General features: G+C 47.3%; 1 protein-coding gene across 3 annotated transcripts in view; it reads left to right on the forward strand.

Moving 5' to 3' along the window:
- Window positions 1–25,266, forward strand: part of TNRC18 (trinucleotide repeat containing 18) — a 117,279-nt gene extending 92,013 nt beyond the window's left edge. For 2 of the 3 annotated variants that reach the window (XM_081889022.1, XM_081889024.1), the window contains 12 exons: window positions 5,054–5,505; window positions 7,874–8,065; window positions 11,029–11,170; window positions 12,591–12,708; window positions 13,851–13,926; window positions 14,423–14,531; window positions 15,791–15,907; window positions 16,663–16,830; window positions 18,137–19,437; window positions 20,734–20,970; window positions 21,455–21,529; window positions 22,864–25,266. In XM_081889022.1, coding sequence (XP_081745148.1) covers window positions 5,054–5,505; window positions 7,874–8,065; window positions 11,029–11,170; window positions 12,591–12,708; window positions 13,851–13,926; window positions 14,423–14,531; window positions 15,791–15,907; window positions 16,663–16,830; window positions 18,137–19,437; window positions 20,734–20,970; window positions 21,455–21,529; window positions 22,864–23,070 — 3,194 coding nt within the window. In that variant the 3' untranslated portion in view covers window positions 23,071–25,266. The remainder of the gene's footprint in view (window positions 1–5,053; window positions 5,506–7,873; window positions 8,066–11,028; window positions 11,171–12,590; window positions 12,709–13,850; window positions 13,927–14,422; window positions 14,532–15,790; window positions 15,908–16,662; window positions 16,831–18,136; window positions 19,438–20,733; window positions 20,971–21,454; window positions 21,530–22,863) is intronic. The other variant, XM_081889023.1, reaches the window with a different exon arrangement.
- Window positions 25,267–27,717: the final 2,451 nt, after the last annotated feature.

The following is a 27,717-nucleotide window of genomic DNA, read 5'->3' on the forward strand; positions in this document are numbered from 1 at the left end:
TCAAATTGCAAAAAAGTGAGGGGTGCTAAAATGTTGGGACATGATTTGGGAATTCATAGTCTATTTTGGTTAAATAAATATAAGTTAGTCTTGTTTGGAAAGTAAATGCACGTAAAATTGCACAGAAATCATTAAAAATGATTGCCAAGTGCTTGCAGTCATATATTAATATTATCAACATATTATTAAACTTCCAACGTATTATTAAACTATATTGAACTATACTGGAGGACAGCTAGAGATGGTTGTAAAAAGAGATTATTATTATTATTAATTTTTTGAAATAATTTTTATTTGATTTTACAAATATCATTTTAAAACAAAACCAATTATATATCCATATGTAATGTAACTCTGAGACTTCCCCCCATCCCCTCTTTGGGTCTTAGTGTTGACATTTACAACTGCATTATCATTCCATTATCCACATGATAAAATCCATCATAATTGTCCATATTGTTTATTACCCTACAAGTGTGATTAAAATCCTGCTAATGTTTTCATCTGCTTACAATGGTCTCCTAAGTAAATTAAAAATTCTCCCTATTCTTTTTTAAAGTTCTTGTCCTCTTGGTTCCTGAGCCTTCCAGTTAGTTTTGCCATTTCAGCATAGCCCATCAACTATTATTTTGACTTCAGCAAAGACACCCATCTCTTTGTATTGGAAATACCCCATTTCTGAATGATTTTTTAAAAATGATTTTGGATACAGCAGTGATGTATAAATGGACTTACCATAGTTGTGCAAGGGAAAACATTTTGCAAGAAGAACAGGTTTGTGGGTAAACGGATTATTCAGTTACACCTGCATCTTCCTCCTCCCTTCTTATTGATTTCCTGCCCTTCACCCTAAGGCCCTGAAATATTCACCTTCATTTGGTGATCAGGAGACTTCAGCCCCCAGTTCCTTCAGTGTCCGGCTTCTTAACCGGAAGATTAAATTATGCAAAAATGTGAAGGTTTGAATTGTTCGCACGCATTGCAAAATTCATATTTTTTCATAATCAAGGACACCTTGGCGCAGACTCCCCCCTCCCTCCTTTTTAAAGCCTTTATAATAATTCCAATTGAGTAACCTAATGCAACTTTGTCCTTCAGGCTTTGAAAAAAGATGTGTGGGGAAGTTTTTGTTTTGCTCTCTTCCTGGCCCCAGGTGAGCACTGCTGATTTTGGGCGGTTGGGGGTTCTGGTCGGAACTAGAGATGGGAAGGTCTGGAAAGAAACTGGGGAAATTGGGGGGGGGGAACCCAGGTGTTTTTCTGTTTCCCCCGGAAAAAGGGGGAAACCTGTTTTTTTGGCATAGCCCCCCCCCAGGCCTTTCCATCTCTAGCTGGGACATGAATTGATTTAGGTATTGTCTAGATCTCCTTGATCCCTCAGTAATGTCTGCAGCAGAAACTACACACACCCACACCCACCCACACCCACACCCACCCACATATATATATATATATATATATATATATATATATATATATATATGCAGGTTTTGGTGTCCTCGGGTGTCTTCCCGTGTAAAAGTTGGGGTGTCTAGGCGACGTTTCGACGAGGTCTCACTCGTCATCTTCAGGCTGGTGCTTTCGGCTTCTTGTTACTGGAACAGAGCAGGATCTCAGTGTTTGAGTTCCTATAAATACTGTTGAGGGGGTGTGGTGTATAGCCTCCAATGTTCTGGGCAGAGAGGAAGTTCCCAGGCTAGTGTGCCTTTTCTTCTTTTGTTCCTTAATTACTTGAGGGATATCTTGAGTGATTTCTTGAGTGATATCCTGAGTACCACTTAGGTGGGTCATTAGGTGTGGATTAGTTGCTAAAGTCTTTGTGTCTTGACCTCTTGAACTTTGTGAAGAGTTTTTCTGAGAAGATGGCTGTACTGCACTTAGTTGTGCTCTGGCTTGGCTTCGTGTATAGGGGCGAGCTGTGGTTTTGTGGCCTGTGTCAGCCAGATCTGTGTAGGGATTGCAGGGGGGTGCAGCATCCGGAGGTGCCACCATGGTTTGGCTACTGGATGGTGTCTGTAATTTATCTGTGGAGAGGGTCTGGGTTTGGGTCTGGTGTGGTTGATTGGTGATGGCGTTCTGTGTGCCTCTGGATCTGGTGTCAGTTTTTGTGGGGAGGGCTAATTTCCAGATGTCTGGCAAGCGGGATGTGTCGTCACGCTTGTTCATGTTGTGAGGGTGTTTCTCTATCTCGATGGCTTCCATGATTATTCTCTTGTGGTGATGTTCCATGTTAAAGAGCAAACCATGGTGGCACCTCCGGATGCTGCACCCCCCTGCAATCCCTACACAGATCTGGCTGACACAGGCCACAAAACCACAGCTCGCCCCTATACACGAAGCCAAGCCAGAGCACAACTAAGTGCAGTACAGCCATCTTCTCAGAAAAACTCTTCACAAAGTTCAAGAGGTCAAGACACAAAGACTTTAGCAACTAATCCACACCTAATGACCCACCTAAGTGGTACTCAGGATATCACTCAAGAAATCACTCAAGATATCCCTCAAGTAATTAAGGAACAAAAGAAGAAAAGGCACACTAGCCTGGGAACTTCCTCTCTGCCCAGAACATTGGAGGCTATACACCACACCCCCTCAACAGTATTTATAGGAACTCAAACACTGAGATCCTGCTCTGTTCCAGTAACAAGAAGCCGAAAGCACCAGCCTGAAGATGACGAGTGAGACCTCGTCGAAACGTCGCATAGACACCCCAACTTTTACACGGGAAGACACCCGAGGACACCAAAACCTGCATTCCTGTACCCATGAAAATCTACGAAAGCAAATATATATATATATATATATACCAACCACCAAAACACAAACAGTGAAACCCCCCCAGGCGGCTGATACATTGGGTATACAATATTCAATAATATACATATTCAATAACAACATATTCAGATTAACCATATGTACACTTCTATATACCTTAACACTCCTCCTTCCACAAGGTTTATTTAACTTTTAACATTTTAATTGCCCCAAATTGTTCAAATAATTCAATATTTTCTCAAACCAATCCTCACTCTTTCTTACTCTTGTTTCGCATCAGATCATATAAATCTTTCGCCTTTTACGCAGCGGAAACTTAATTTTGAAAATGTGCATTTGAGAATAAGGGAGCCCACCGCCGGAACAGAGCCAAGGGGGATTTCTGAGAAAAATACCCGTGGCTTGAAGAAAACAAAGGCTTAGGTCTCCGCCTCAAAAGCGGAAGGATCTCGTGACCCATTTGTGGGTCTGAGAGCGGCACTGGGGGGGGGGGGGTTTCCACAGTCTCATTTCCTGAATTTTGGCCTTTCTTCTGGATGTGGAAATGGAGATGTCGGTTCAGGCTAGCAAAAGACTTTCTGGCAAAAGGAGGCCAGAGGAAACGCAGGGGGTCCAGTAATTCCCTGGGGGGTCTCTCCCCCCTCAGTCTGTGAGGTAAGGGGGAGAAACGGGGTGCAAGTGTTGGGGTCCGGCATTGGGAAGCTCAGCCAGGTAGACAGCTTTCTTTAGATTCACACCTTCCAGCTGGTCCAGTTTCCCATTCGTCTCTTTCGCCGCTGCGCACCGGAAGGAGAGACCCCCGTCCGGAGGCTTTTGAGCTCTGACTTCCACTCTGGGGGCAAAAATGATTCTTTTAGGACCTTGCCTGGTTTTGATTTTGCTTCAAAACCCACCAACCACTTGTCCAGGCGACTGTGGCTCAAAGCCAGTAGGATGCTACTGAAACAACTTTGGGCTTTAGGGTATCAGGACTGACAACTGGGCTTCTGTTTGATTGTAAAAACACACACTAATGATGAGGATAATAATAATAATAATAATAATAATAATAATAATAATAATAATGGTAAATTTTATTTATATCCTGCCCTCCCCAGCCAGAGCCGGGCTCAGGGCAGCTAACACCAGTAAAAATTACAGTAAAAACATAATGGGGGGGGGACCAATTTAAAATACAGGTTAAAATGCAACTTAAAATGCAGCCTCATTTTAAAAGTAGCCCATAGATCAAAACCATAAGGGGAGGGAAGCATAACAAACTTCTACAAACTTCCAAGAGGTTTGTAGAAGAAGAGGAAACAGTAAAGTTATCAATAACAAATATGAACCACAATTATTTAAAACTTCAGAACGTTTATAACGCAATAGGCAACAAGATTAAAACTAGCATTAACTTTCTAAACATCTGGCTAGGCATGTCAAAATAAGGTCCGAGCTCCTGAAAGTCAAACCTTTTCCACATAAATATCTGCAAAGAGGAGAGAGAGAGAGAGAATTTGGGGGCAGTTCCCCTTGTTTCAGATGTCTTCTGAATGTTTTGACACACAGGCCAAAGTCTGAGAATTCATATTTTTTCTATTTTCCCCGGGGGGTGGGGAGGAATGTGCAATGTGTGTTTTTGCAACATAAGCCATCTTCCTGAGCTGTCAGGTGCCTTGAAGCTATGCTGTGAACAATATATAATATTGTTATATACTGCCTTTCCTAGCCTCTTGGCTGTTTACATAAAAATGCAATGGGACAATATCAAACCTTCGCAGCAAATTCAGCAGCTGGGAAACAGTGAGTCAAAGCGGTCACCTATCAAGCCAGCCTCCGAAAGACCTTTTCGAAGGTCGTATAACGGAGGAGCTGGTCGTTTATTGTGTTTATTTAAAAAATGCTGGTAGCGTTAAGATAAATCCAACGGTGTAAATAAGTTTTGATGGATGTAACAATTGATTACTGAATGGTTTAGTTAGTTCATGTAAAATAGGCAGGGATGTATGGTATGCAAAATGAACTACGGAAGGAGAAGAAGGGAAGTCATTGATTTAAGGTTGTTTAAATGAATATTTCAAAATGTAATTTAGAAAATTTAATTGAAATATATATATATTTATAGGGAGGAGCCGGCCGCTGTAGAGGCCGTTACAGAGGCCACCTCAGCAAAGGCCCTGCTCCTTCGCTGTAATAGCACTTCCGAAACAAAAATGCAGATTTTGGCCCTTTACCAGGAATGCACCCTGCCAAGTCCAGTCGAGTTGCTTGGTTTGACTGTCCCTTTTCTCCACGTTTAGGGACGGAGTTTGAATACACGGACTCTGAGAGCGAGGTGAAGATCAGGAAGAAGTCTCCCTCTGGCCTCCTGCGTGGGAAGAAGGGGCTGGTGGAAGCTGGAAGTGCCCCGGGCGCCCAGCCAGGGAGCGCGATGGACGTGACCTCCGCAGGCAGTTTGGAGAGGGCCAAGATGGCATCCGAGAAGAGCAGCAGGAAGCTGAAGAAGTTCAAGTCCCCAAAGGACCTGAGCTTCGAGTTCGGGCTGGAGGCGAGCGACGACGACCTCTGGAGCCGCCGGCGCAGCGAGCGGATCTTCCTCCACGACGCCACGGCCTCTTCGGCCGGGCTGGCCTCCACGGCGCAGACCAGCTCGACCCCTGTGGCCAAAGCTGCTGGGCGCTGCGTGAAGGGAACGCCCCTCAGCCCCAAGAAAGACGGAGGCAAAGGGAAAGAAAGGAAGGAGCTCAGCAAGGTACGAACCACGAGGTGTAAAAGGGAAAGGCTGTACAAAATTCTGCAAAATGCAGTGTTAGGAAACAGGATTTGGCGACAATATACATACAGTGGACACTCGGGCTGCAAACGTGATCCGTGCAGGATGCACATTTACAACCCACAGCGTTCGAAACCCATTTCTGCACATGCACGGGTTGCGATTCGGCGCTTCTGCCCATGCGCATGCGCGACCGCTGAAATGCAGAAGTAACCCATTCCAGTACTTCTGGGTTTCGGCGGTCCGTAACCCCAAAAAACACAATCTGAAGCGGCTGTAACCTGAGGTATGACTGTAGTCCCTATGCAATTATGGATTGTTGTCAGGGGGAAACGAGACATAAAACCCAAAGGTATGTGAATTTGTTGGAGGTAGCGACTGGGACTGTTTGTAGTAGAGTCGTACCTCGGAAGTCGAACGGAATCCGCTCCGGAAATCCGTTCAACTTCCAACATGTTTGGAAACCAGAGCGCAGCTTCTGCAGAAGCTTCCTGCAGCCAATTGGAAGCCCCATCTGACATTTCAGCTCCCAAAAATAGTTGGCAAACCAGAACACTCACTTCTGGGTTTGCGGCATTTGGGAGCTAAAGCGTAGGAGAACTAAACTGTTTAAAAACCAAGGTACGACTGTGTAGGCATAATATTTAAACAGGGCAGGGGTGCAGAACATAATTAAAGCATTCGATTGCCTTGAGTTGGCCAAGGAGTTGGTGTATTAGTTTTTGATGCACGTGCGAACTGACCTGTAGAGTCTTGGGATCTTCTTAGAGAAGCGGCCACAGGGCCTGGCCAACGGCTCGCACATAGAATGGTAGAGTTGGACGGGACACCAAGGATCATCTAGTCCAACCCCCTGCAATGCAGGAATCTCAGCCTGCCTGTCACCTCGTTTCTCATCGTTGGAAGGCCCAGGGTGTGGCCGGCCAAGAAAATGGCAAATTCCCTGTGAGGAGAGGGCTTTAAAAGAGGATTAGACAATTCATGGGAAGAGAGGGCTTTTGGGGGCTGCTGGACATGGTGGTCCTCTTCTCTGCCTCCACGGTCAGATGCAGCAATGCTTCTGAATACCCATTGCTGGAAACCGCAGGAGGGGAGAGTTGCTCTTGTGCTTGAATCCTGTTTGCTGATTTCCCACACACACCTGGTCGGCCACCTTGATCCCCAGTCTGGTGAACTCCAGTGGTTGGACAACAGCAGCTACCAACATCCCTGGCCATGATCCCTGCTGGCTGAGGTTGTATCTGGAGGGCACCAGGTTGGGGTAGCCTGCTCTGTGGTGTCTGATCTCCTGGCAGCTCATTTATGCCTGCCGGCCATCCGTTTTCCGTAGTGTTTTGGAAGGAACCCAAAGCATCATCTCGTCAAACGCCTTTTATGAGGTCCGACCGACTAGTCCAAGCATCTCCAGGGCTCCATGCCATGAGAGACCTTTGCTCTCTGGTCCTCTTGAACTGGGCTGAAAGACAAACCTCCTGCCTTTACTAGGACCCTGGTACCTACGGGACCGCCTCTCCTGGTATGCCCCGTGGAGGACCTTAAGGTTGAGAAATAGCAACACCCTAGAGGTCCCGGGCCCTAAGGAAGTCAGATTAGCCTCAACCAGAGCCAGGGCCTTTTCAACACTGGCTCCGGCCTGGTGGAACACTCTCTCTCATGAGACCAGGGCCCTGCGGGATCTGATTTCTTTCTGCAGGACCTGTAAGACAGAGTTGTTCTGCCTGGCCTTTGGCTTGGAATCAACTTGATCCCTTTCCCCCTTTTCCTTTTTTCCTTCCTCCTTCTGTGATGGAACTCCTCTTTGGGGTCTTCCCTGGCTTTTTTCTGGCCCTCGTAGGACCAGTTTGGATAGTTGGCCTTGTTTGAAGATTTGTCATTTTCATCCCCAAAAAGTTTTTGATTTGAGTTTCTGCTGAAAAGAGGCTGCATTTTAATGTGTTTTAATCATGTTTCTAAGTTGTATTTTAATCAATTGTTTTTATACCTGGTGTTAGCTGCTCTGAGCCTGGTCTTGGCTGGGGAGGGCAGGGTATAAATAAAATTTATTATTATTAATTTATTATTACTACACGGTAATAAGCTGTAGTCAACGGTTCCAGAACCTATGCAGAAAGCATCATTTGAGCATGTGCAGAATGCAGTTCCCCGCACCTTGGAGCAAGTCACAGGCAGCCACCCCACACCTGAGACTAGGGCTGGGCAAGATAAAAGAGGATAGGGGTCCCGGGCTGATTTCGTTCCCCCTGCTCCTCTTGAGTCGCACTCGCTGACCAGCTGCCTTTCCCTTCCTGCTGACCAGCAAGACTGATTGACTGAGAACTTTCTTTCCCTTCTTATTTCTGTTGTGCAGAAGAAGAAAAGCAAAGAAGGCCCCTTCTGCTCTTCCTCCTCCTCCTCCTCGTCTTCCTCGTCTTCGTCCTCTTCCCTCTCGCCTCCGGGCATTGCCAGCTCCATGCCTGACGCCCGAGGCAGCCTGACCAGCTCCCTGGGCTCTAGCAAGAAAAGCAAAACCAAGGCCAAAGCCAAAGAAGTGAAGAAAGAGGTGAGGTCTTCACACGGGCTGGCAGCACCTCTTAGGTGTGTGGAGGAGCATTTGAAAACAGCACCTCCATCCACCCCCCTCCCGGTCCGAAGTGGTAGAATCCACTTCAGCAACCATCTTCTCCCCCTACCCCACAAAAAATGTGTAGGTCAGATCTGAAGTATTCATACTGGGAAGCTCTGCAAATTCCCCCGCTCTTACTTTGCATAATTCATTCTGCCGTTTTGCATAATTTATTCTGAATAATATCAATGTTGGGAGGGGGGGAATTTGCACACGTTTCTGCTGTTTTGCATAATTCACTCTGCAGTTTTTGCTGTTTTGCATGATGGGCTTCTGGTTTTGCTAGTTATCGGGTGGGGGGGGACAGTCAAGGTTGCTCAAACTGCCCCCGGACTTGGGTCCCCCCCGGTGGCTTGTGAGATTTCAGAAAGCATCTAATTCAGGGGTCAGCAAACTTTTTCAGCAGGGGGCCGGTCCACCGTCCCTCAGACCTTGTGGGGAGCCGGACTATATTTTTAGGGGGGAGGAATGAATGAATGCCTATGCCCCACAAATAACCCAGAGATGCATTTTAAATAAAAGGACACATTCTAGTCATGTAAAAACACGCTGATTCCCAGACCGTCTGTGGGCCAGGTTGAGAAGGCCTTAGATTGCCTACCCCTGATCTAATTGCATCCATGGGTTGGAATTCCATAGAAAAATAAAGGAAGGTGAGGTTCCAAGACAAGCTTGATTTGGTGCCCACTGCAATTTTGGACCCCTTTTCTGCGCTCCCGGCCCTTAGTATATTGCACCCCCAAGGAATGCCACCCTGATCCCTGCAGCCAGTCCATCCTCAGAGGCGTTTCCTGATCTTCTGGGTCTTGGTTACCCCTGGGGAAGCAGTAGCCGTTTCCGGAGCCTTCTCAGAGCAGGTGCTGAGCAGCCCCCATGCGCCACCCTGGGTGCTTCTGCTCCACAGCCACACAGGGGGCTGCAGAAGCATCTCTGCCCCTTCCAGAATTAGGCTACTACCACACCATACATTAAAGGGACGCGGGTGGCGCTGTGAGTTAAACCACAGAGCCTAGGACTTGCCAATCAGAAGGTCGGCAGTTCGAACCCCGCGACGGGGTGAGCTCCCATTGCTCGGTCCCAGTTCCTGCCAACCTAGCAGTTCGAAAGCACCTCAAAGTGCAAGTAGATAAATAGGTACCACTCTGGCGGGAAGGTAAACGGTGTTTCTGTGTGCTGCTCTGGTTCGCCAGAAGCGGCTTAGTCATGCTGGCCACATGACCCAGAAGCTGTATGCCGGCTCCCTTTGCCAATAAAGCGAGATGAGCACCACAACCCCAGAGTCGGCCACGACTGGACTTAATGGTCAGGGGTCCCTTTACCTTTACACCATACATTTAAAGCACAGCGGTGGCAAAACAGCCATGACTCCCACCCAAAGGATTCTGGGATCTGTATTTGGTTACGTGCGCTGAGGTTTGCAAGGAGACTCCTATTCATTTCCCAGAGTTCCCTGGGCGGAAGAGGGGAATGGCTGATAATCTACCCTAGGGATTGTTGGACTTGTGTTCGACCGAGCGACTCTTCCGGTCGGGTCCTCCGACGTGATTAACGACCTGAGCCTTTGATGAGGCTTCAAGCACGTTCCTCCATTACGCAGAGTATCCAGCACGCAGGGAAGGAGCCGAGATAGTATGAGCTACATCACAAAGAGCATTTTATTTCTAACTACGCAGACAGAAAAGAAACATCCTCTCTCTGTGAGAGCAGAGAGCAACTGAAACACAAAGGAACAGGAAACCAGTAACATCACATCCGTCTCCTGTCTTCCGTGAGACTTCCGATAGCCTGGGATCTCTGGAATGCAAAACAGAGTCCTGTGACTCCAAGCAACTGCACAGTGGCAACTCACAGAAACTAACATCCTCCTCCTTTCTGTGAACTCCACTGGGCAGTGTGTCAGTACAATCTCAGTACAAACCCAGTTTCTGTTCATAGGTACAGTGTTGATCCCTTGGAACAACCTTGGACAATAAATCAGCAGGAATTTCATTACCTGGCATGTAGGACACCGTTACAAGTCCTTTCTGAACACATTCCCTAAGACTGTACAGTGGCAACACACAGAAACCAACCGGGATAGCCCTGTTCTTGAGTTTGTTTAAAATCTAAAACGGATTATCTTGTATTCCTTTCTTCGAATTTGTGCATTTAGGTTTTTTAAAAAACCTTTTTGTAAAGGCAATACAAAAATTTTCACAGCTGAGTTCTCAACTCTTTATTACTGTGCTTGGCTTTCTTCAAGTTGGGCTGTGTCTAAAACTTGCCGTTTAGGTTTTCAAACCTTTTTTGTAAACTCAGTTTTAGAAACTTTACGTCTGAGTCCTCAATCCTTTATTAGTGCGCTTTGTTTCACCTAGGTCAAGCTAGGATTATAGTACTTCAGAATTTTTGGGAGATTTACCCCCTTTCTTTGAATTTGGTCATTTAAGGTTTATGATTTCTCTATTTCCTTCTGAGGAAACTGAATGAAACAAGGTTTGTAGCCGGCAACCTGTTAAGGCTTTGTTCAATTCTAGGTTTTCTAATTTTTCCCCTTAAACTTTTTGATTTTTGTTATTTAGTTTAATTCTATAAGATAATATTTCTAGTCGATTACTTCTCGTTTCAGAGATTTTCACGGTATTGCATTTGTTTTGTGTAAATCCTAGGGATTGTGGCTCCGCAAGGAGAATCGGGGTCCTCTAGACAATCTCGGCGCCCTTCACAAACCACTGCGCTGATTCAGTTGAGGGGAGGGAAATAAACACAGATAACGGAGAGATCTGGAAAAGCTAGAGGATGGAACAGGGGTTGCAGGGGAGGAAGAGGAGACTTGGTGCTTCAGGAAAAGTTCTGCGCCAGGGCTGTGGGTCTTGGCAGAAGGGTTTTTGCTGACCCCCATTTCTTTGTCCCTTGCCCAGAACCGAGGGAAAGGAGGCGCCGTCAGCAAACTGATGGAGAGCATGGCTGCCGAAGAGGATTTTGAGCCCAACCAGGACAGCAGCTTCTCAGAGGATGAGAATGTGCCACTCAGTTTGCTCCTGGAGAGGCCGCTGACTCCGGGTGAGAGACAGTTCCTGGTTCCTTAGATTTCTTCCTGCCCCGTCCAAAAGGCTGCAAACAGTTCCAATAACTTTCAATCCGCGTGGAGTGTTTGTATTCTCCCTCACCTCCATTATTATTATTATTATTATTATTATTATTATTATTATTATTATTATTTATTATTATTTTGCGGGGCTGGGGGTAGCCATCTTTGTGATCCTTTAAAAAAATTTATTTGGTTTTTCAGATTAAAATCTTGCAGTCATATATCGAACACAGATCACAAAAACCAGATTGCGAGGAATCTCTTGGACTTCCCTCGTCCCCTTTGTGGGTCCTATTATTAATCATTTTCTCCTGCATCTTTTATGATGGTCCAAATATTTACCTCTCCACTGTGTCCAAAATTCACCATTAAACTACAAGTGATCATTCCAATCCTACTAACGATTTTCACTGTTTACAATGGTCTTTAAGATAAGTTATCAGTTTCCCCCGTTCCTTATTAAAATTTTGGTCTTCCCGATTTCTTATTCTTCCGGTTACTTTAACCATTTTGGCATAATCGTTGTGATCCTTCAGTTTCGCCCGGCAGTTACAGGGAGTGCTATCAGATGTAGTTCGGGAACGTCATTTCAAAGACAGCGGAACTCCCTGCCACAAGGAGGCAGTGTGGCCACCAACTTGGATGGCTTTAAGAGAGAATTAGACAAATTCAGAGGAGAGGAGAGGGCTATGGATAGCTCTGCTCCTCTGCCAGGATGGCTCTGCTCCTCTGCCTCCACAATTGAGGGCATCAATGTTTCTGAATGCCAGGTGCCGGAAACCCCAGGAGGGAAGAGTTGCTCTTGTGCTCGGATCCTGCTTGTGGGTTTCCCAAAGGCATCTGGTTGGCTCCTCTGAGAACACGAGGCTGGAAGAGCTTGGCCCCCTTTAAAGTGAGCCCCAAATCCTCCTGCTGGTACCATCAGTCTCATTCATGCCTTAAGACATCACCTGGCTGGCCGGCCCAGTGCATGGAACTTCTTTGTATGTATGTAAAAATAAAAATAAAAAGGAGAAGGCTGCGTATGCCATAAGTCACATGGGTGCAGATTTCTGCTGCCTTTGAAAATGCTGCTACTTCGTGAAACAACTCAGAGGTTATTAAGAAGAAAAATGATAACAACAAGAAGACTGGAAGGTGGGATTTCTGAACATCAAAAGCAGCAGAAATACGAGATGACTGGACCCTCACTGAGCTCGAAACATGGCAACCCCCAACAAAATTTAAAATTTGGCAAAATATTCGGACTACATAATATGTATTGGTATAATTTGGAATAATTCATGTGATATGATTGGATTGTTAAATGGAAAACTTAATAAAAATTATTTTAAAAAAGAAAGAAAGAAAATGCTGCTAATTCTCCCCTTCCCTCCCTCTGTCGCCCTCCAGCCCCCCGTTCTTGCATCATCGACAAAGACGAGCTGAAGGATGGTTTGAGAGTCCTCATCCCCATGGATGACAAGCTCCTCTACGCCGGCCACGTGAAGACCGTCCACTCTCCTGACATGTAAGAAAAAGGACGGGCGCCACACGCTTGGAAAGTCATGGCGCCTTTCAAGTTGCTGTCCAGCAACATCTTAAGGCCAAAGTTCTCTGATCCCTGGGGGTGGTGGACATGGAAATGCCCCACCGAGATTCCTGCCTGTGACTTACCGTATTTTTCGCTCCACAAGACGCACGCTTTTCCTCCTAAAATGTAAGGAGAAATGTCTGTGCGTGGTCCCTGGAGCCAAATTTTCCAGGGGTGAAAAGCAGATCGTGCTTTTTTTTAAAAAAAGAAAGAGGGAAGGGAGTGTTGAAACGAAGCTGCTGATCGGCTGATCAGCAAGCGATCAGGAGGGAGATAAGGGACGGTAGCGATAAAGGAGGCTGCCTGGAAGGGGGGAGGTAAAAGCACATGGATCCTCAGGATTTTTGAATTGGGTCACCCAGCTTTGATCAATGCTGAGTTTGGGCTTTTATATGGTGCTCTTAAGCGCAGAATAGCACGCCTTGGTGCCTGCATACATTCGCAGCAATAGTTCTAGCAGGCTTCGTGCAAAAGCGAGCCACATGCTAAATGCCATGACAGCCTCTGACTCTTAATTTTTTAAAAAAACAGATCTAGCTTTGTAGTTTTGGGTCTATTTCTATCTGTTTCCAATTAGTGCCACTAAATAATAATAATAATAATAATAATAATAATAATAATAATAATAAAAAAATTTCATTTATATCCCGCCCTCCCCAGCCAAAGCTGGGCTCAGGGCGGCTAACAACAATAAAACAGTACAAAAGTACAGCACAAACAGCACTCTAAAATCATTCATTATAAAATTGATTAAATATCCACTGCTTCTGACTTTGGGGCCAAAAGACAGCTTTTTTTTGTTTATCTCCACCCATAATCTCTGGCTTAAAAACAATGAACCAGCTGCAAATATTTCCAGCTTGATAAATATCTCCTCCTGCAACTGGAAATTGGGTAGCTCGAATTGCCATTCTGCACAGATTGGCCCGAAGCAATTGTTTCCCAAGGAAACCGGCTTGCAAAGCGTTCTTGGGCATCAAAAATCTCTCTCTGATGGTTTTGTTTTGACTTCTCGATATTTCTTCGCCTCCTCCTCTTCCTCCTCCCTCACTGTTGCTTTTTGGGTTTGTGCGTTTCAGATACCGAGTCGTGGTGGAAGGAGAGCGAGGAAACCGGCCCCACATTTATTGTCTGGAGCAGCTACTGCAGGAGGCAGTAAGTGGGACCCCTTAGTTTTCTAGGAAGACGGACGCTCCATGTTGCCTTTGGGGAAAGGAGGGGGGAAGAGGAGGAAGGGGCTTCACAAGACACCTGGGCTGGTGTTGGTGGAGCTCCGGCTTTTATTCTTATTTATTAGATTTCTTAGTTGCTTTCTACAAATACAAAAAGTCCCCAAGTGACTTAACAGTACAAAATACAACCAGATAAATTCAGTTAAAAATGAGAAACTCCCCCCGCCCCAGAAACATTGAAAGGATAAAAGGTAGTTAAGAGCCATAGGCTTTATTGTAGAGGAATGTATCTGCCTGGCGTCTAAAGACATGTAATGATGGTGCCAAGTGAGCCTCTGGGGAGAGAGCATTGCACAAACAGGGAGCCACTACCGAAAAGGCCCTGTTCTCGTGTTGCCACCCTGATCTACCTTTTGCTCACCCCTGACCTACCACACAGGGCAAAAAGCAAGAGTTAACGGATGCTTTCTTCTGCACAGATCATTGACGTGAAACCTCCTTCGGTGCGATTCCTCCCGGAAGGCACGAGAATCGCCGCCTACTGGAGCCAGCAGTATCGTTGCCTCTACCCAGGGACAGTTGTACGAGGTGAGACCGTAATTCAGTCAGATGACGAGGGAGTCAAAGGTGCTCTAAAGCAGGGTGGATTTGATTTAAATCACTAGTCAGTAAGACTTGATTTTTTTAAAAAATCTTTTTTTTAGCAGAAAGACTCATCCTTGCTGGCATAATCTTAATATTTACAACCAGATGAAGGTTTCATTTTTGGAATAATAAATTTTGAGAGTAGTTTTTACAGTTATATCAAAAACTACTGATTTGGTTATACTATTAGAAATACATAGGCCGATAATTATGAAATTATTGTGAGTTTTAATAAGTTAACTGTTTATATTTGAACAACTTTTCTGCCGTTCTTTATCAGAAGGAGAAAAATAATCATTAGTGACAATTTAAACAATTTTTTTAGCTAAAACAATAACATTATAGCATATGTATCCATGTTTGTTAAGTGATGTGGTTAAGCATTTTAAAAAAAGAACTTGGACTGAGTTTTAACACATGAAAAACTTAAAACAAATCCTTATTTCCTGATGAATAGCCTTCAGACTAGAATGTAACTTAAATAGAAAGCTATGTTTAGAAAGATTTTTCCTCCAAAAGCATTTCATTTTAAAAATCTGATTTAAATTAAAAAAATCTGATTTAAATAAAATCATTTATTTTTATCCACCCTTCTCTATAGGAAGATAAGGAGGTAGCAGAGAAGGAATTATTTGCATCTGTCTTCATAGCAAAAATTATAGAGAAGATCCCAGTGCCTTTTGCAGGAAGACAGTCTTAGGAAGAGGCAGGTGGTGGTGATATGAGATGAAGTGCCAAGCCTTACTGACAAAATAAACACTGGGCCTGGATGGGTCTGAATTTAAATGTGAAATTTTAACTAACAAAAATAATCAACTTGTCCCTCAGCCTCCATAACAGTACTGGAAAGTAGCCAATGTAACACCAATTGCTTTTAGAAAAGGGATCTGGGATGTGGGGGCATGGACTGGAAATTATAGGCTGGCTAGGTTAACGTCAGTTCCAGGAAAATGGGGAGGATTGTTAAGGGTAAATCATCATAGAAGAACAAGCCTTGTTGAAGCAGAACCAGCATGGCTTCTGCAAGGGAATGTCCATTGGAAGTGTCAGAAAGCATGTAGATATTTGTGATCCACTTAATGCAATGGACTTTGACTTTCAACTAGGTTTTGGTGAAGTACCTCACCAAAGACTGCAGAGTGAATTTGCCAGTCAGAAGGTGTGTGTGTTCTGACGACAATCATTTCCTTTTCTATCCAAAGGTGCTCATGATCAGGAGGAAGACGGGGATCTGATAACAGTGGAGTTTGATGATGGCGACACCGGCCGGATTCCCTTGTCCCACATCCGGCTCCTTCCGCCTGATTACAAGATCCAGTGTGAGTTTGGCCCTTCTGTTGCAGAATAGGACTCCCTGGTCCTGAAAGGGGTAACTGTGCCCCTGAAGGACCAGGTGTGCAGCCTGGGAGTCATTTTGGACTCACAGCTGTCTGTGGAGGCGCAGGTTAATTCTGTGTCCAGGGCAGCTCCATCTGGTATGCAGGATGAGACCCTCCCTGCCCATGGACTGTCTTGCTAGCGTTGTGCATGCTCTACTTATCTCCCGCTTGGACTTCAATGCGCTCTACGTGGGGCTACCTTTGAAGGTGATCTGGAAACTACAACTAATCCAGAATGCGGCAGCTAGACTGGTGACTGGGAGCGGCCGCCGAGACCACATAACACCGGTCTTGAAAGACCTATATTGGCTCCCAGTACGTTTCCGAGCACAATTCAAAGTGTTGGTGCTGAGCTTTAAAGCCCTAAATGGCCTCGGCCCAGTAGACCTGAAGGAGCGTCTCCATCCCCATCGTTCAGCCCGGACACTGAGGTCCAGTGCCGAGGGCCTTCTGGCGGTTCCTTCCCTGCGAGAAGCCAAGTTACAGGGAACCAGGCAGAGGGCCTTCTCGGTAGTGGCACCATTCAGGTTCTGAGCTGCTGGCTGCCCCACATTGAACACTTGCTTGCATTCCCTCCACAGGTGGGAGTCTCAGTTTGAATAAACCCTTGCTGAGCTGGGGGGAGTGGAGTGTGTGTCTCTCTCTGTGTTGAGTCTTTGCAGCGCATGGCAAGAATAGCTGTTGGTCTCTTTCAGGTGCTGAGCCATCTCCCGCCCTCCTGGTGCCCAGCACAAAACGCCGCAGCCGCAAGTCCAGCAAGGATACCGGGGAAGGGAAGGAGGGCAGTGGCACGGGGTCCGAGGAGCCAGCGGCGTCCAAAGGCAAAGGGCGTGGGAGAAAACCAAGCACCAAACAGAAAGCTGGTACGAGGCAGCAGCTTCTTTAGCGGGTGGAAATAATGAGGGCGAAACCCTGGGGAATGCGAGAAACGGCCTTAGGCCAGGTTAGTCTAGCCCAGGCCAATGGGAGTTGGAGTCAGGAGCTGCCAGTGGCTCTCCAGGGTCAGAAACAGAGAGGGAAGGATTTCTTTCCCATCATCTGCTCCTTGAAGATGCCTTTGGGAACTGAACCTGGGACCTTCTGCATTCTGCCCTCTCCGTAGCTGGGAACTTTGGAACTCCCAGCCTAGGGAAGCCAGACTGGCTCCCTCTTCGTTGTCCTTCCACCGGGAGGTGAAGACTGTTTTATTCCAACATGCCTTCAGGAGCTGTTTCTTAAGGAAAGGCCCTTTACTGCCTCTATTTTAAAAGATAAGCTTTTATAGTGTTTTAATTCTATTTAATTGCTTTTAAATGATTACATTGGATCTGTTTTTAGCTTTTTTGTATTTCATCTATGTTGTTTCAATGTGTTCTAAGCTGCCTTGAGTCCTAGACTGGGACTGCTATTATGTAATAATAATAGCAAAAATTTCTGATTGTCGTGTTAAAAAGCTTTCGATTGACTGAAAAGGCACCTCCAGTTAATGAGGCAACACACTGTAAATGGCAGAGGCTACCTTGGAAGAGCATTGCTTTTTTTGCGGGCAGGAATGCTCCTTCTCAGAAGAGTGTCTGCAGAGAGCATACATAGTCATGGCATCTAAAAGCATAGGGAGGGAACATTTTTCTCCTTCAAAACTATTGTACTCACATGATTAAATCAACTAGGATTTTCTTCCATATGTACCTGGGCATCTCTACACCTCTCTGTGTGTATGACAGTCAACTGAACTGCAGTCCAAGATGGATCTTGGAAGGGCACTCTCAAACATCACATTATAATATATGCAGATAACGGAGTTAATGCGTTCGTTATACATGTCAGTTTCTGCATCCTTTGTAACACTATAGTACTTTGAAAGAGAGGTCTCTGTTCACTCACCTCTTTCTGTGCCTGGGTCTTCAGCTCTGCCTTCTCCAATCCAGATGTTCTCCAGATCTTTTGCTGGGCTATGATTCCCATCAGCTGTAGCCATAGCACAGCCAGTGGCTGGAGCACTGTGGGAGAGCTGGAGTCCCAACAATGATCAGAAGGGTACCAGGTTGGGGGCCGGGGGCCAGGGGATCTGGAGAAGCCTGCCTCATTGTTTGACAACATCCTTCCAGGATCCAGAGCAGAAGCACTCTGGCCTCGGGCAAAGGCCTTTTCCCCAAAAATTGTTTTAATTTTACTTTTTCTGCTTTCCAGAAGATGCTGTCCTCAAGGAAGAAGCAAGCCAGGGGGAAGCTTCAACAAGCCCATCCCTCGTGCCGGAGAAGCCCGTTTGCCTTAGCAAGCAAAGCGCAAAAGGCTCAAAGAAAGTGCAGCAGATCGCCGCCAGGACCTCCTCCCAGACAGAAGAAAAACGTCACGGCAAAGGCAGCAAAGTGAAGCTCTCCTCCAAGGTGCCCGGCCCGGCCCAGCCTGCCTTCCAGCCTCCAGCGTTCAGCAACACCCGGGGGGATGAGTCCTATGCCGAGATCCCGGGTGTCCTGGGGGCCTTCAGCTCTTCGGACATCTCATCTGGCAAAGCCCGGTCCAAGAAGGAGAAATCTGCAGAGGAGTCAACAGAGTTTGGATCGGCCGCCAAAGCCCAGAGGAAGATCCCCGACAGCGATATCCTCATCAAGCTGGACCATGAAGGAGTGATGTCTCCCAAAACCAAGAAGACGAAGGAGGCCATGCGGATGCTGGGCAGCTCCAGCCTGGCCGGCAGGAGGGAGACCAAAAGCATCCTGGGACTGAGCTACACCCCCGTGGCCGACGCCAAGCGGCAGAAAGCGTCCAGGGCCAAGGGGGCCAGCAGCGACTCTCCGGCCCCGAACTTTGGGGGGAAGTTTGCTGGCTCCGGAGAGAACTCTGCGAAGCAACAAGAGGAGAAGGCGCAGGCCGGGCCGGCAGGAGACGAGTCGGAAAGCAACAGCAGCGGCAGCAGCTCCGATTCGGAAGGGGAGGAGGAGGCGGAGAAGAACGGAGGGGGAGCCCCCGACAGCAGCTCAGCCAGCTCGAGGGCCTCCACGCCTGTCTCCTCCTCCAACTCCTCATCCTCCTCTTCTTCTAGCAGCTCCAGCTCTTCCTCTTCCTCCTCGTCGTCCTCCACTTCTTCCTCCTCGTCCTCCAGCTCCAGCTCTTCCTCCTCTTCGTCGTCGTCTTCCTCCGCCACGGACGAAGACTCCTCCTGCAGCTCAGACGACGAGGCGGCCGACTCCCAGGTGGGGGCCTCGTCCGCCCAGCAGACCCTCCCCGCCAAGGCGGCCAAGCAAGCGGGGAAGTCTCGATCAGCCACAAACCCCCAAAGCCCCAAACAGGAGCAGCAAGCGGTGCAGAAACAGCAGCAGCAACAGCAGGCGGGGGGCAAGACCCGCCCCAAGAAGCGCGAGGGGATCCACCTGCCCACTACCAAGGAGCTGGCCAAGCGGCAGAGGCTGCCCTCCGTGGAGAACCGGCCGAAGATTGCGGCCTTCCTGCCTGCGAGGCAGCTCTGGAAGTGGTTTGGGAAGCCCACCCAGGTCAGCTCCTTCTCCTGCCAGGGGGTCTTTCCTTTTATCTCTGCGTCTTCGGCTGGGACCTTTTGCCCCCCCCCCACTTTCTCAGGGGTTTTATCTTAGCGCACATTACAAAGGTTGCATTACACAGGATGTGATTGAATGTAAATACAGCCTTGGCGAATAACAACAACAACAATAATAATATATTATTTATATCCTGCCCATCTGGCTGGGTTTCCCCAGCCACTCTGGGCAACTCCCAACAGAGTATTAAAAACAGAATAAAACATAAAACTTTAAAAACTTTCCTTCCGGTGTCTTCTAAAAGTCAGATAGTTGTTTATTTCCTTGACATCTGATGGGAGGGCGTTCCACAGGGCGGCCGCCACCACCGAGAAGGCCCTCTGCCTGGTTCCCTGGAACCTCGCTTCTCGCAGGGAGGGAACTGCCAGAAGGCCCTCGGAGCTGGACCTCAGTGTAAATAAGTTATGATGGATGTAATAATGGAATACTGAATGGTATCGTTTCTGTAAAATATGCAGGAATTTATGATATGCAAAATGAACCATGGAAGGAGAAGAACGGAAGTTGTTGATGGCTTAAGGATGTAAAAATGAGTACAGTCATACCTCGGGTTAAAGACAGTTCAGGTTGCGTTTTTTCAGGTTATGGACGCACTGAAACCAGGAAGTACCGGAACAGGTTACTTCTGGGTTTCTGCGGTTGTGCATGCACAGAAGCGCTAAATCACACTTTGCGCATGCACAGAACTGCCGAATCGTAACCTGCGCATGCTGAGACGCAGTGCTGCAGGTTGCGAATGCTGCAGGTTGTGAACGTGCCTCCCGCACAGATCACGTTCGCAACCCGAGCATCCACTGTACTTTAAATTGTAAAGCAGAAAATTTTATATATATTAAATTTTCTGTTTTACAATTTGAAGTACAGTCATACCTCAGGTTGAAGTAGCTTTGGGATGAATATTTTTGAGTTACACTCTGCGGCGACCCAGAAGTAACGGAGCACATTACTTCTGGGTTTCGCCGCTCACACATGCGCAGACGCTCAAAATGACGTCACGCACATGCGCAGAAGGGGTAAAACGCCATCCGCGCACGTGCAGACACGCAGATGCGTGTTACGTTCACTTCAGGGTGCGAACGGGGCTCCAGAACGAATTCCTGTTCACATCCAGAGGTACCACTGTACTCAATTTTACATCCTTAAGCTATCAATGAACCCGAACGCATACACTAAAAAAAACATGTGTAGAGACTCTGAGCTCACGCCACTTTGCTCTCTCTCTCGATTCCACAGAGGCGTGGGATGAAGGGGAAAGCCCGGAAGCTCTTCTACAAGGCCATTGTCCGTGGAAAGGAGATCATCCGCATCGGAGACTGCGCCGTCTTCCTGTCGGCCGGCCGCCCCAACCTGCCCTACATCGGCCGCATCCAGAGCATGTGGGAATCCTGGGGGAACAACATGGTTGTCCGAGTGAAATGGTTTTACCATCCGGAAGAAACCAACCCTGGCAAGAAGCTCAACGAAGGCAAGGTAGGAGATCCAGGCATGATCTCACAGCACCATCAACCGAGGATACCTTGAGAAATGAGCGAAGAATCGCCAGGGGGTTTGCTCGATGGGTGGCGGTCTCTATATATTAGCCTGGAGCGAAACTTACTGGAAGAATAAGAAATCAAGATAACAGACTTTTTATAAACGAATGGTGTATTGAATATTCACACATCAATTGCAAACAGATAAAAACAACATTGGTAGGATTATTGTAATAACCTGCAGTTATGTAAGAGTATATATTTAAAGTAGATAAATGAGCAAGAAAATTAAATGGATTTGGATATGCAAAAGATATTTAAAAATAACTTTTAAGGAACCCCAGAAAGAGGGGGAGGGAAGTCAAGTTTTGAAATGTTAAAATGATTTGAACAGTTCTGGGCTTCGCCTCCTAATCTCGCTTTCCCTTTCTTGTTCCTCTCCTCGCCAACCCCAACCGCCCCATCACTCTGCTTGGTGCCAGCGCTGGGATCAGAAATCCAGCAGGAGCCTTTCGACCGCTCTCCAGGCCTCCAGCCAGAGGAAGGACTTCATGGAGGTGTGTAATAATAATAATAATGATGAAGAAGAGTTTGGATTTGATATTCCGCCTTTCACTCCCCTTAAGGAGTCTCAAAGCGGCTCACATTCTCCTTTCCCTTCCTTCCCCACAACAAACACTCTGTGAGGTGAGTGGGGCTGGGAGACTTCAGAGAAGTGTGACTGGCCCAAGGTCATCCAGCAGCTGCATGTGGAGGAGCGGGGAATCGAACCCGGTTCCCCAGATTACGAGTCCACCGCTCTTAACCACTACACCACACTGGCTGATGAAGAATTTATACTCCGCCCATCTGGCTGTAAGAGAAGGCAGCTGGTGTGGGTGGTTGGACTGGTCTTTGGGACGTGTTCCAGGGTCTCTCCACTCCTCGCAGAGCTGTGCTCCTTCCTGAAGATTGTTGGGGGGGGGGCTTTCCTCTGGGGCGGCTCTTCATTTGCAGAATGCTTTCCCTGGGGAGGCTCACCTGGTGCCTTTATTACATTACCCAACTGATGCATTACCACCAAAATGAAAAGGGTCTCCCACATGAATCCTTCTTATTCTGTGAACCGCCCTGAGACCTCCAGGTATATATAGGGCAGTATATCAGTTTAATAATAATAATAATAATTAATAATAAATTATTTCTACCCCACCAATCTGGCTAGGTTTCCCCAGCCACTCTGGGCGGCTCCCAACAAAATATTCAAACATGATAAAACATCAAACATTAAGAACTTCCCTAAACAGGGCTGCCTTCAGATGTCTTCTAAAAGTCAGATAGTTGTGCCTTGACATCTGATGGGAGGGTGTTCCACAGGGTGGGCCCCACTACCGAGGAAGGCCCTCTGCCTGGTTCCCTGTAACCTTGCTTCTTGCAGGGAGGGAACCGCCAGAAGGACCTCAGTGTCCGGGCTGACCGATGGGGGTGGAGACGCTCCTTCAATATAACAACAGCAGCAGCAGCAATATCTTTAGGCACCAGATGAAAACTGTTAAACTATCTATGGCCACTGTGAGGAGGGCCACCATTTCTCTTAGCGAGGCTGTCTGGTATCTCCTGCCAGTCCTATGCAGGATAGGTACTTAAGAGGCCTAAGGAACCAAAAGAAGCCAAGATTCCCTGCCACCACCAAGAGGGGAGTGAGCCTCCCTCTGCCTGAGGCCATTGCCTCATTTTGTCCAATAGGTGGACCGGTTCTGGTATTCCCCCCCCTTCTCCAAAGCTTTGGCTTTGGGTACCCGCAGCCCAGAGGTGTGTTCCAAACTGCCTGCTAACTCTCTCTCCTCTCTCTCTCTCTCTCTCTCTCTCTCTCTCTCTCTCTCTCTCTCTCCCTTTTCCATTCCTCCCCCAGCGAGCGCTGTACCAGTCCTCGCACGTGGACGAGAACGACGTCCAGACCATCTCGCACAAATGTCTGGTGGTCGACCTGGAGGAGTACGAGCAGATGTTGAAGACCAAGAAGTACCAGGACAGCGAGGACCTCTACTACCTAGCGGGGACGTACGAGCCCACCACGGGCATGATCTTCAACACGGACGGGGTGCCGGTCATCTGCTAACCGCTTCTGGGAAAGGGAATTCCGGGAGGCACCCCGACAGTCCCAAAGCATTTGGATCAATACAGCCCGCCCACCCCTGTCCGTGGGGGGGGGGGAGGGAGCAGAGTGGGGCAGAAGAGAAGTTAATGTGCCTGTTTCCGACGACAGCATGATTGTTTAAGCGCACAGCCGCATTGCGACAAGACAGGTTCCGTAAAACGAAAGAGGTTCGCCTTGCCCAAAGGGATTTCCCGAAATCAGCTGAGATCCAACCGCTTGTCTCTCCTGTAGAAGAAGGGAACAGATTTGCAGGAGAAGAAATGGCAGATCGGATTCTGCCCCTTGGCTTTGTGGCCACAACCCCTGAACTTTTCCCTTGGGTTCAGACTTCCATAGGATATTTCAGGACACTGGTCATGTTTTTTTCTGGACTTTCCCATTCCAAGGCGACCTGTCCCACCTTCCCTCGCCAGCCGACTTTTGCCAGGGCAGGGAGGGGGCAAACCGTGCGTTGACTGCCAGTTAAGGAACACTTCGTTGTTGACTCTCTCTCCTCAAAGGACCTCCTCTCCATTCTCTAGCAGGGAACTGATACAGGGGAGCAGCCCTGAAATCTCCAGTCGCAAGAGGGGCATTGGGTCGCTTGGGCGCAAAGAACTGTGGGCCGACATCCCTCTTAGGTTACGAGGAGCTAAGCGGACGGGCGAGGAGATAAGGTGCTGAACCATTTTCACAGCATGGGGAGAAACCCCCCCCTCTATTTTTGGGCCAGCCCCACTTCTCCAACCATTGGGGGATTGTCTCCCAAACAACAGCATTTCCCTTCCTCGTGCAAGTTGAATGTAAGTCGCTTGGAAACATCAGATATTCTCTAAATAATAGTTTGGGAGGAGAAGAATCGTGTTTTGCTGCTGGTCAATTTGCTGCTGCCTCTTCAGGAACCCAGAAAAACACTTTTCCCTCCTCCTATTTTTCTTTTCTTTTTTACGTCTTCTGGACCCGGCGAGCTGCCTTCTGAAGATGTCCACACAGAACGAGATGCCTCAGCTCGCTTCCCACCCCACTTCTCCGTGCCCCCCCCCCTTGGCACTATTTACGAAGGGCAAGGAGGAGACTGGCACTTGCAGAAACCTCACATCTCCTCCCTCCCGCCCCCTGCAGGATGGCGGGATCCTGCGCTGAGCTAAGTGCAGACCCAGCACATGCCGAATCAGATTGTTTTCCTCCCCCAAAGTTTTTTTTGAGTGTCCATTAATTCGCCCCTGGATCTCTGCCATTTTCCACCTCCCTTTCTGGGTCAACAGCTCTGGACTTTGCAGGGTAAAAAGCCCACTTTAAGTAGGGACGACCAGAGAGTAGGTTGGTTTTGAGGGACGGAGGCAGAGGACTCGAATGACGACACAGTGTTTTTGCACTTAAGAAACCTCACACACTACAAGCCCAAGACGCCACGATTGTTTCTGCCCTGAACAGAGTGTACAATTCGAACACTACAGAGGGGAGTTACTTCACTTTACTCGGACAGATGTATTTTTTTTAAAACTACCTGGTACAAAGAGAAATACCACAGACCTGTAGCCGTGGAGAGAGGCGCCATCCCATCTCCCGAAATTTTGCAATCCCCTCCTTTTAAAGAACCACAGTGGTGCTGTACTGCCTGCCTTCTCCCGGCTTTCCGAAGACTTTGGTGGATAATATTTCTAAAAGCAACATCAGTCACTCTGTACAGTTTTAATGTACCAAAAGACTCGCAATGTGCCCCTTTCACACTCACACACCCACACCCACACCCACCATCCCTGTATTATAAGCTCTTTAAAGAAAACAAAACAAAACTTTAAAAACAGAGAAAGGAAAGGAGAGGGGGGGGGGGAGAGAAGAAGCAAAAATGGATTCAACTTTTTAATTATAAATATAAAGTATAAATATATAAATATATATAAATATATAAACTTTTTTTAAAAAAAACTGTGAAAAAAAATTATGAAATTATAAAAGCAAAACACAGTCTGACATTTAGAGTCTTATTTTTTATTTCCCGTTGGATTGTGACTGTAAAAAGAGAGAGAGAGAGAGAACACAGGGGAAACAGGAGATCCAAAACGTTGCTTACACACGAACTGCGTACTGTATCTGTGGAAGCAAACCTTGCGTGAGCAGATGTTTGAAGAGAGATGCAGAGAGAGAGAGAGAGAGAGAGAGAGAAAGAAAGAGAGAGAAAGAGAGAATTTATGTGAATGTTAAATAGAAAGCACTTAACTGCCCATTGCCTTCTATGGAACACAAGGATATTTTGCAGACAATCGAGAGGAAAGGAGCCAGGTTTTTTGTCCCTTTCTCCCTCCCTGTTGTTTTATGTTTTCGATTCGCACCCCCCTTTTTTGCATTCTGTTTGTTGCCGAATTATGTGCGATCCTTTTTCATAAAAAAAGCAATTGAAAAACAAAACGAAAAAACAACCCGCGCTCTGCCTTTCTTTTGTCGTCTTGGTTTCCCCCCTCCCTTAAAAAAAATAAATGATTAGGGTGCGATCCTGTATTTGCTGAAGCCGAAGGAGCTGTTAAGATGGGGCAGAAGGCTCGTGGAGGTGGCTGCCCCACGCTGAGAAAGAGGTCCATTAAAAACCCCTGCGGAGAGGGTGGAAGGAGTTGGGTTTCGAGCAGGGGGGAACAGGATCTCAAACACCCACACGGTCCCAAGGACATGACAGAAACCTCTCAGTGGCGCCACAATGGAAATGCTCTCCCTCTATAGCTGGCAGCAGTAAACTCATCTGAAGACCAGCTCCTGGAAACTGCAGGAGGGGAGACGGCTCCTATGCCAGGATCCTGCCTGCGGGCATCCCTTTGGGGCAGCTGGTTGACCCCTGTGAGAACAGGTTGCTGGGCAGTGGCCGCATCCACCAGGGCTGTTACGTTCTTATTGGGGGAACGTTCAGGGTAGCAGAAGAGGATATATTGTTTATTCATATCCTTCCTAACTTGCGCTAGCAAGGTCCTTTAAGTAGCGGAGTTTACATTCCCCCTTTTTACATCCACAGCAGATAGCTGGTTGTGGGCTTGTGTGAGCATCTCACTATTCTACAATTCAGTCTGTCTCAGAATTTACGTTCCTGGTAAATTCCCCTGACGCAGCAATCTTATTCAAAGTCAATAAAAGAAGTTTACTCACATCAGTTCACAGTTGGATTCCGGAAGGCAGACTTAGTTACAAAGATGTACATGTGGGTCTGCCCCATATGGGGGAATAATCCCAGTGCTTCTGCTAGCTGAGAGCTGGCAGAGCAGCCCTAGCTAAAAGCTGGTCAAATGAAGAAGGAAGTCAAAAAGAGAGAGAGGGAGGTTGCTGTGTAACTCGTCCTTTTGTTATGTTCCATTGAGCATCCAGAACTTGGGCGACTTGGGCCTCCATAACCTGTTCTGTTGAGCGTCCGTCTCGGCTGCGAGCGGCGGGACTGTTGTGGCGTCCAGTCCGCTTCCACTGTGCCAACCTGCTTCTCCCGGCTACAGCAGAGTATCTCGCACAACGGTGCTTGTGTGGAAGGAATCTCAGCCATGCAGTAAAACTCTAGTACAACAGCTGCTTCTATTCTCCGAAGCTTTATTGTACAGCAGCAAAACAACAACCAGGAGATAGCGAAGGCATGATGCTGTCGCAGCCAAAACAGAAAGTAAAACCGTTCACATAACAAAGTACAACACCCGTATGCAAACACATCCCAGTGACAGGACGTTCTTTCCCTTGAGCTGTTAACCCTGTAAGCTCTGGGTATCCTCACATGTTACCTGGACAGGTTAGGTCACGCCCACCTATCACATGCAAGAGGAAGGATGCTCCAGCCAGGAGGAACAGGAAGTTTTGACTGGCTGGACCAAACATTCCCTCACATGTCCACTCTAGGAAAACAAGGAATGTTGTACTTGACTGCCTTGGATCACATCCCACACTTACAAAGGGTGGTATCTCTCCTGTCCCGCTTTTCCTGCCTCCTTCCGTTCTGAGCTGGTGATGGCTTGCCTGCTGCAGAGGTAACAGCATCCTGTTCTCTCTGTGCCTGCGGGATCTGAGTGCAAGAGCCCCCCCCCCTCCCCTCTTGTGGGATTCAGAAGCATGTCTGGCTCTGGAGCCCTCGTGGCTAGTAGTCCTCTTCTCCATGCCCAGCCCTCTTTTAAAGCCATCCAGGTTGGTGATCATCGCTGCCTCCTGTGGCAAGGAGTTCCAGAGGTTGTGCGCTGCTGCCACCATCAGTCTCATAAAGTTAAACGAAAAAAGCAGAAGACCCAGTGGATCACTTCATGCATAAGGTCCATACTTGTATAAGTGTCTATTCCACCTGTCTGTTCATAGAGTCCAAAAATCCACATGAAGAGTTGTTACGGTTCCACAGAATGCTTTCACAAAGTCTAAGACAAGGATTTCCGGAATATTAGCCTTGTTTCACCATCCTAGGCTTCATCAATAGTACAGGCTCATATGTAATGTTACACTGCAACCCCACAGTCATACCTCGTGTTCCGTTTGCTTCAGGTTGTGCGTTTTCAGGTTACGTCCTGCTGCGACCCGGAAGTACCAGAAAGGGTTACTTCCAGGTTTCACCGCTCGGACATGTGCAGATGCACAAAAATGTTGTGCATGCGCAGAAACGGCAATTCGCGACCTGTGCACACG

The sequence above is a fragment of the Podarcis melisellensis genome (assembly GCF_964234715.1).
Source record: "Podarcis melisellensis genome assembly, chromosome: 14".
Classification (NCBI taxonomy): domain Eukaryota; kingdom Metazoa; phylum Chordata; class Lepidosauria; order Squamata; family Lacertidae; genus Podarcis; species Podarcis melisellensis.